This window comes from Tachyglossus aculeatus, chromosome 2 (assembly GCF_015852505.1).
Source record: "Tachyglossus aculeatus isolate mTacAcu1 chromosome 2, mTacAcu1.pri, whole genome shotgun sequence".
NCBI lineage: Eukaryota > Metazoa > Chordata > Mammalia > Monotremata > Tachyglossidae > Tachyglossus > Tachyglossus aculeatus.
This window is the reverse complement of record NC_052067.1, coordinates 134,308,848-134,317,876: the sequence shown is the minus strand read 5'-3', so window position 1 is coordinate 134,317,876 and position 9,029 is coordinate 134,308,848. Positions and strand designations below refer to the sequence as shown.

General features: G+C 47.6%; 1 protein-coding gene, 1 non-coding gene and 1 pseudogene across 2 annotated transcripts; all 3 read left to right on the top strand.

Moving 5' to 3' along the window:
• Window positions 1–283: 283 nt before the first annotated feature.
• LOC119942560 (olfactory receptor 52E5-like) lies at window positions 284–1,228 on the top strand. Its single transcript, XM_038763402.1, has one exon. The coding sequence runs from the start codon at window positions 284–286 to the stop codon at window positions 1,226–1,228; it is 945 nt and encodes a 314-aa protein (XP_038619330.1).
• Window positions 1,229–2,787: 1,559 nt separating this feature from the next.
• On the top strand, window positions 2,788–2,925 carry LOC119925052. Its single transcript, XR_005449724.1, has one exon. It is a non-coding gene; the product is annotated as a small nucleolar RNA SNORA7 (small nucleolar RNA).
• Window positions 2,926–6,520: 3,595 nt separating this feature from the next.
• LOC119942552 lies at window positions 6,521–7,465 on the top strand (annotated as a pseudogene).
• Window positions 7,466–9,029: the final 1,564 nt, after the last annotated feature.

Genomic DNA, 9,029 nt, shown 5'->3' with positions numbered 1-9,029 from the left:
AAAGATCTCTTAACTGCAAAGTGTTGTAACAGATGCTCACAACTGCAGTCACACCTGTATTCAGAGGTACAAAAGTGGCTAGATTGCTGACCTCATTTAATAATTTCTAGCATCCTCACTTTCCACATCCTCTCCACCCACACCACTCCCCATCGGGGTTATAGATGCAAGCAATGTGCCATTGTTTTCCCAGGGTCCAGGGAGAATGACGTGAGTGAGGCCAGCTTCACCTAAAGGGTACAAAAGTCTGTGATTATTGTAATCATCAACAGCTCCTGGAAAGATGCTCCCTCCCAATCACTCCCAGTTCCACCCCTCCTCCTTCCTCCTGCTGGGGTTGCCGGGGCTGGAAGCCGCACACATCTGGATTGGTTTTCCCATCTGTGCTGCCTACCTGATTTCGCTCGTGGGGAACTGCACCATCCTATTTGTAATCGAGACCGAGCGGAGCCTCCACCAGCCCATGTTCTACTTCCTGGCCATGTTGGCCACCGTTGACCTGGGCTTATCCACAACCACCATACCCAAGATGCTGGGCATCTTCTGGCTCGGCCTGCGAGAGATCAGCTTCGGGGGCTGCCTCACCCAGATGTTCTTCCTTCACGTCTGCACTAGCCTGGAGTCCGTGGTGCTCTCCATTATGGCCATTGACCGCTTCGTCGCCATCTGCAACCCACTGAGGTACACTGCAATCCTCGATAACAAAATGGTGGCCATTTTAGGGGCGATGAGCATGGTCAGATCACTGGTCTTCATGACACCATTCATCTTTCTCATCCTCAGGCTGCCATTCTGTGGGAACCACATTATCCCACACACCTACTGTGAGCACATGGGCATCGCACGGTTGGCATGCGCCAGCATCAGAACCAACATTATCTATGGCCTAGTAGCTTTCTCCGTGGGATTTTTTGACACCTCTGTGATAGGTTTCTCCTACATCCAGATTCTCCGGGCAGTCTTCCACCTCCCATCTTGGAACACCCGGTTCAAGGCTCTCAACACTTGTGGCTCTCATGTCTGTGTCATTTTAGCCTTCTACATCCCAGCCTTTTTCTCCTTCCTCACCCACCGCTTTGGCCACCAGAAAATACCTCTCTACATCCACATCCTCCTGGCCAACCTTTACGTGGTTGTCCCACCTGCCATCAACCCAGTCATCTATGGGGTCAGGACCAGGCAGATCTTGGAGCAGGTGCTGAGATTGCTCCGTGCTAAAGATTCCTGACCCCAAAGGGACACCAACTGACCAGTCAATCAGTGGTATTTGGGAGATTATAACCGAAGGAAGATACATAATCCCTGCCTTCAAAGAGCTTACGCACCAACTGGAGAGACTCAAATATTTTCAACTAGTCAGAATGAATCATTAAATGTACCAGCAACTAAACACTGGGTATGAGTATGTTCATAAGTGCTTGGGGTAGCTGACGAGTTTACATGACTTGGGGTCATACAAAATTTCAAGTCAAGAGTATAATGTGAGTGAAGGAGTGGAAAGGGGTAGAGTGAAGGGCAGTGAGAAGGCTGACTGGGGAACAGTGAAGGAGCGAGTTGGGAAAGAGAACAGATAGGCAAGGTGGAAAGTGTTGGTGGAGTCTTGAAGCTGATTATGAGGACTTTTGACTTGATGCAGAGGGATACTGGGTTATCATTTGAGGGTTTGGGGGAGAAGAGATAAAGTTCTAAAAATATGATCCACCTAGCACCATGTAATATAGATTGTGGGTGGGGTGAGGATGGAAGGTGGGAGACTAGCTGGGAGGCTGATGCAATATCCTAGTCGGGAGCTTATACCAGAATAGTAGCTGTTGTGGATAAGAAAGGGGAAAATTAAAGAGATGTGTGGGAAGAAATTGCAAGATTTGGCAGTAAGCTAAATGTGAACATTGAAAGACAGCAAGGCATCAAGACTGACACTGAGGTTGTGGGCTTCTGGTACAGGGAGGATGGTGGGGTTGTTGCTGAAATGGGAAAGGTGGAAAGAAGAGTAGGTTTAGGGAGAAAGATAATTACTTCTGCTTTAGCTGTGTTTGAGGTGTTGGCAAGTGGAGTCCTAGAGGAAGACTAGAAGTGGGCCAGGTGAAGGCCAGATGAGAGGTCAGACCTACAGAAATATATTTGAGAGTCATCCATGTAGAGATGGTAGCTGAAGCCACGTGAGAAGACAAGTTTCATGAGAGAGGGAGTATAGAGTGAAAAGAGTTGGGAACCCAGAACAGAGCTTTGGGGGATAGTCACAGTAAGAAGGAGAGGGGCACAAGGGGATCTAAGGAACAAAACTGAGAAGGGGCAGTCAGAAAGGTAGGATGAAAGCTGGGTTTTCTATTGTCAGGCAAAATTGAGGCCTGTGAATGTTTCTAGGAAGTCAGAGTTTTTGAGGCTGTCAAAATCAATCAATCGTATTTATTGAGCGCTTACTGTGTGCAGAGCAAAGCAACTGAGAGGAGATTAGCATGGAGTAACTGCCTTTGGGTTTGACTATAAGGAGATCAATAGTGACCTCAGAAAGCCAATCTTGGGGAAGTGGAAGGATTGAAGGCATAAATGCAGAAGTGCGGTGGTGGAGGGGAAAATAAGGCATCTGACCTTTTCTAGGAGTTTGAATAGGAATGGGGGGAAGGCAACGGAGTGATAATGGGAAGAGCCTCAGTGGTTCAGATGACTGTTTTAGAATGGGGGAAATTGGAGCATGTTTGAAGGCTGAGGGGAAGCAGCCTTCTGAGGGAGAAGCAGAAAATGACAACAAGGAAGGGGAGGAAAATCGGAGGGAGTGATTATAGTAGTCCCCTCTCAGGGTTGCACCTGGAGAGTTTCCAGTACTCTACCAGTCTCGGCTACAAGAGGGAGAGTCAAGTAATGGCCTACCCATTCCATTCCTAGTGTGTGCAGTGACTAGTGAGTGGAAGGCAATCTGCTACAAGTCAAAACTCACCCATGCTGGGCAGCAGCGGCATGGGAGAGAGTCAAGAGAGGAGACTCAAGTTTATTGCAAGGAAGGAGCAATGGTAAACCACTTCCGTATTTTTAGCAAGAAAATTTTGTTGCTATGCTCTCAGAACAATTTCAGATGGAAAGTGGGGGATTCTGGGAGAGATGGTGTCATTATGGGTCAGAAACGACTTGACGGCATGAAACAAGACAAGAATATAGTAGGTGAGAGAGGAGAGGATAAGAGTTGCAGGTAGAGGAAGTAACTTTATAGAGCAGGTGGAAATTTATTTTGGGGAGACTGCTGGGAAGCAGGAAAAAGATAAAGAAGCAGGAATGTTGAAGTACATTGAAGGAGTATTAGTCAGAAAATTTGGGGAAGTACACTCCTGATGGCTTCAATTTTATCAACGAAGTAGTTGGCCTGGCCATTAGTGGAGAGCTGTGATAATAGGAGTTCAGAAGAAATGAAAGAGAAGGATAAGGAGTAGAAGGAGAAAGAGGAGAAGGAGGAAGAGGAGGGGAAGGAGGAGGAAGAGGAGGAGAAGGATAGGAGGAGGAAAAGGAGAAAGGGAAGGAGGAGAAGAAGAAAGAGCAGTAGGAGGAGGAGGAGAAAGAAGAATAAAAGGAGGAGAAAGAGGAGGAGAAGGAAGAAGAGGAAAAGAAGTAGGAAGAGGAAAAAGAGGAGGATTAGGAGGAGAAGAAAACAGATGAGAAGGAGGAGGAGGAGAAAGAAGAGGGGAATGATGCTTTCTTGAGCTATTTGACCCAGAAGAAATATCTTCCCTTTTTCTTTCTCAATTTTCCTTGGCCATCAGTGATCGAGCTGTACCTCTGTGCCTGAGCGTGAACTGATCCATAGAAATGGGAGATCCTCAGGCCTGGATGTGCTGGTCAGACCGGACTCCAAGGGCTCAATACTGCCCTGAGCAGGGAAGTCCGGGACTGGGTTGTGCAGGGACGCCCCTCTAGGAAGAATTCCCACTGACATGAGGGGCCCTAAAACCCGATCCTCTGGCAGATTGGCTTGCTGGTCCCTCAGGCTCTGCATTTTCAACTCGTGACTTCACTAAGGAGAGGGGAGGCTGGTTGGACAACCTCAGAGCTTCTGCAGGAGGATGGGGCCTAGAGGAAATAACTCATCACCACAACCCTCACCACAGTAACCCACACTAGGGACACAGCATGGCCTAGTCGAAAGTGCACACTCCCAGGAATCAGATGACCTGGGTTCTAATCACAGATCTGCTCCTACCTGCTGTGTGACCTTGGGCTAGTCACTTATCTTCTCTGTGCCACAGTTTCCTCATCTGAAAAATGGAGTTTAGTATCTGTTTCCTTTACTACTTAGACAATGAATTGGGACTGTGCTTGACCTGATTAGATATTTATCTACCCTAGCTCTCAATATAATACCTGGCACACAGGAAGCACTTAACAAGTAACACCATTATTATTTATTGTTCATTCGAAGACACCAATGTAACTCCTGGGGGAAGCGGGAGTGGGGGGTAGGGGGCATGATAGTGGTCCCTCTGGCCCCAAGAGAGGGTGTGGTAAGGGCACACAAGGATAGTTCACAGTTGTGCCCATCCCAACATCCCATTCAGGTCAAAACAGAACAAGGTATTTCTGCTACACAACACCTATTCCCCTTGATGACCAGATTCAGTGGCTTTTTCTCCCAACCCATCTCTGAGGGGAGGTGGTTGGATGGCAGAACAGCTGACCCAGATCTTGGGAAACCATGTAGCTGGGAAGGAGCAGCGAGGCCTTCTAGAAAGACCACAGGCCTGGGAGTCAGAGAAGCTGGATTCTAATCCTGGATCTATACCACTTGCCTGTTGTATGGCCTTGGGCAAATCACTGAACTTCTCTGTGCCTCAATCTCCTCCTCTGTAAAATGGGGATTAAATACCTGTTCTCCCTCCTACTTCAAGTAGGAGCTCCTTGTGGGATAGGTACTGTGTCCAACCTGATTATTTTGTATCTATCCCAGGTCTTAGTATGATTCATTCATTCATTCAATCAATTGTATTTATTGAGCGCTTACTGTGTGCGGAGCACTGTACTTAGTGCTATGATGCTTGGCACGTAATAAAAAATACCACAATTCCTGTTATTGTTATTATTATTACTATGGGTTCCAATCCCGGGTCTGCCACTTGCCTGCTGTGAGACCTTGAGCAAGTCACTGAGCTTCTCTGGGCCTCAGTTACCTTGTATATAAAATGGGGATTAAGACTTTGAGCACCATGTGGGATGCGGACTGTGTCCAACCTGATTAGCTTGCATCTACCCCAGCACTTAGAACAGTGCTTGACACATAGTAAGTGCTTAACAAATACCGTTATTAATTCTTATCTTGTATCAAGTACAATGTGTGGCACAGAACAGGTGCTAACCAATAAAACTGTTAGTACATTGATGGCCCATTTAACAAAGATGCCTGTTATGTCTTAGTTGTTTAAGTACATCTAGCTCTTTGAAGAAAATTGTCAATGGTCTCCTCCTTAATTAGTTAATTTTGGCATTTGTTCAGTGTTTACTAGGTGGCAAGGACTGTACTAAGTGCTGGGGTAGGTACAAGATAATGTGGTTGAACACAATACCTATCTCATTGGGCTCACAGTCTAAGTAGGAGGGAGGAGGATTTAATCCCCATGTTACACATGAGAAAAGTTAGATACGGAGTAACTAAGTGACTTGCCTTAAGGACACACAGCAGACAACTTGCAGAATCAAGATTAGAACCCAGATCTACTTACTCCGAGGTCCGTGCTCTTTCCACTAGGCTACGCTGCTTCCTTGTTCCAAATGAACTTTCTTCTATCCTGTCTCAGGACAGAAGAAGGATGGTGTAGTAATAGAGCACAGGCCTGAGAGTCAGAAGGCCATGGGTTCTAATCCTGGATCTGACATTTTTCTGCTGTGTGACATTGGGCAAGTCACATCACTTCTCCAGGCCCCGTTACCTCATCTGTAAAATGGGGATTGAGATTGGGCGCCCCACATGGGAAAGCGACTGTGGCCAACCTGATTTGTTTTTATCCACACAGTACTTAGTACAGTGCCTGGCACATAGTAACTGCTTAACAGTTGCCACAGTTACTAGGGAAGCAGCATTTCCTAGTGGATAGAGCACAGGCCCAGGAGTCAGAAAGACTTGGGTCCTAATCCCGGCTTCACCACTTGTGTGATCTTGGGCAAGTCATTTTACTTTCATTCATTCATTCAATTGCATTGGTTGAGCACTTACTCTATGCTAAGCGCTATTCTAAACACTCAGGAGAGTACAATAAAACAATAAAACTTAAAAAATTCCCTGCCCACAGCGAGCTTACTTCTCTGGGATTCAGTTACCTCATCTGTAAAGTGGAGATTAAGTCTGGGAGCCCCCTTTGGGACAGGAACTTTGTCCAACCTCATCAGCTTGTATCTACCCCAATGCTTAGAACAGTTATTGACACACAGTAAGTGCTCAATAACTATCATCATTATTACTATTATTATTAGAGGACAGGCCTCTAACTTCCATCAGGACTCATCTCGATCGGCAAGGAAGTAATCTTTACAGATCAAATACTACATGCCTCCTACAAATAGATCCTGCACCACAGTCTCAGACTTCCTCTTTAATTGTTTTGTCGAGTCCAGGAGCCATCAGCTTGGGTTCTCCGTGGTCCTGGCCCTGCTTGTGATCGTGGCCCTGGGGGCTAATGCTTTGCTACTGCTGACCATCTGGTTGGAGGAGTCTCTGCACCAGCCTGTGTACTACCTCCTCAGTATCCTCTCCCTCCTGGACTTTGTTCTCTGTCTCACCGTCATTCCCAAGGTCTTGGCCATCTTCTGGTTGGGCTGGCGGTCCATCAGCTTTGCAGGCTGCTTTTTGCAGATGTTCAGCATGAACAACTTCCTGGCCATGGAGTCCTGCACCTTCATGGTCATGGCCTATGATCACTATGTGACCATCTGCAACCCGCTGCAGTACCCATCCATCGTCACTGACCGATTTGTGGCTAAGGCAGCCGTCTTCATCGTGGCTTGCAGTACCCTCATCATCTTCTCACTCCCCATCCTCTCCTCCAGGTTACACTACTGTTGAACAAATGTCATTGAACACTGCCTTTGTGCCAACTTGCACATGTCCAGGGTGTCATGTAGTGATAGCACCCTCCCCCGGTTGTGCCAGCTCATCGGAGGCTGGACTCTGCTGGGCTCAGACCTGATCCTCATCACCCTCTCCTGTGCCTTCATCCTGCACACCGTGCTGCGTCTGAAGGCTGAGGGGGCAGCGGCCAAGGCCCTGAGTACCTGTGGGTCTCATCTCATCCTCATCCTCTTCTTCAGCACCATCCTGCTGGTTTTGGTCCTCACGAACGTGGTTAAGAAGAGAGTCCATGCTGACATCCCCATCTTCCTCAATGTCCTCCACACTGTCATCCCCGCTGCCCTGAACCCCATCGTCTATGGGGTGCAGACTAAGGAGATCAAGGAGGGGATCCACAGGGTCTTGAGGAAATTGAGAGGATGAGGGTGGAATGGCTAGGACTGGGGGCCCTGGGACCAAGGAACAGCTTTCTCAGAACAAATACAGTAACCCAAACAGGCTTTGTGGGAGGTCAGCATATCAGAATCAGGTCCAGACCATCCTGGATTCTCTAAGCACCTGAGCACCACTCCCACCATTACTATGCTTATTAGTGGGGAGGTAATAATAAATAATAATAATGATGGCATTTATTAAGTGTTTACTATGTGCAAAGCACTGTTCTAAGCGCTGGGGCGTTTACAAGGTGACCAGGTTGTCCCACATGGGGCTCACAGTCTTAATCCCCATTTTACAGATGAGGGAACTGAGGCACAAAGAAGTGAAGTGACTTGCCCAAAGTCACACAGCTGACAGGTGGCGGGGTTGGGATTTGAACCCATGACCTCTGACTCCAAAGCCCGTGCTCTTTCCACTGAGCCACGCTGCTTCCCCTGTAAATCAAGACATCCCCTGTGATATCTGTCCCTGTAAATCAAGGATTGGTTTATGTAATCAAGTGAGATCATCCAAGTTTTTTAAACTACCACCACAGAAAGGTTAGAGAAAAGCCCCTGCAGTGTACCTTTGACACCCACCACCAGAGAGACAGCCACGCTGCCTCCCCAGAAACTGACACAGCCCCTCCTCTGCTCCACTGAAGCGACTTAATCTCATCCTGCCTTCCACCAACAGGAAAGAGAAGAACACCATCAGCAGGCCACAGACTCTCAGGGAGACCTGGGGCTGTTGCAGTAATCCCTGTGGCTAAGGGTGTGTCCTGAACTCGGGTCCCTGGTGAGCCTGAAATTCTGCTCCTCTAGTCACAGCAGCCTACTGATTATGTTTTTATTTTGTGTATTTCTCTGTGTTTAATGTTTCATCGTTTCTGACCTAACTGTCTTCAGACCCTTCTCCCCACATTTACTCTTAGATTGTGAGCCCAAGGAACAGGGACCTGTGGATTCTTTCCCAGTGCTTAATGCAGTGCTCTTCACACAATCCATTCTTAATGAGTACTGTTACTACTCCAGACTTCTACAGAATGTGATTCTGCCTTCTTCCAGTAAGACCCATTCTCCAGCATTCCTTCCAAAACAACCTGACTGCCCCTCCTTGTAGCCTGAGCGGTGAGCTAGTTTACAAGACCTGGACGGTCTGACTTGATTACACAAACCAATCCTTGAATTACAGGGACAGACTTCACCTCCCCACTAGTAAGCACAGTGGGTAAAGCAAGAGTCTGGAAGTCAGAAGGTCATGGGTTCTAATTCCAGCTCTGCCATTTGTCTGCCTCAGCTGCTTCATCTGTAAAATGGAGATTGAGACGGGAAGCCCCATGTGGGACAGGGACACAGTCCCAACCTAATTTGCTTGTAACCAACCCAGGGCTTAGTACAGTGCCTGACACACAGTAAGCACTTTACAAATACCACAGTTATTATCATTATTATGCTCTCAGGCCCTGAGACCCATCATTCCCCTGGCTCCCCTCCCTCTTACAGCTCTCAGCAGCTCCCAGGTCTGCTCCCTGGAATCAGATCTGAGGCTGGCCCTTTGCAGAGGCTTT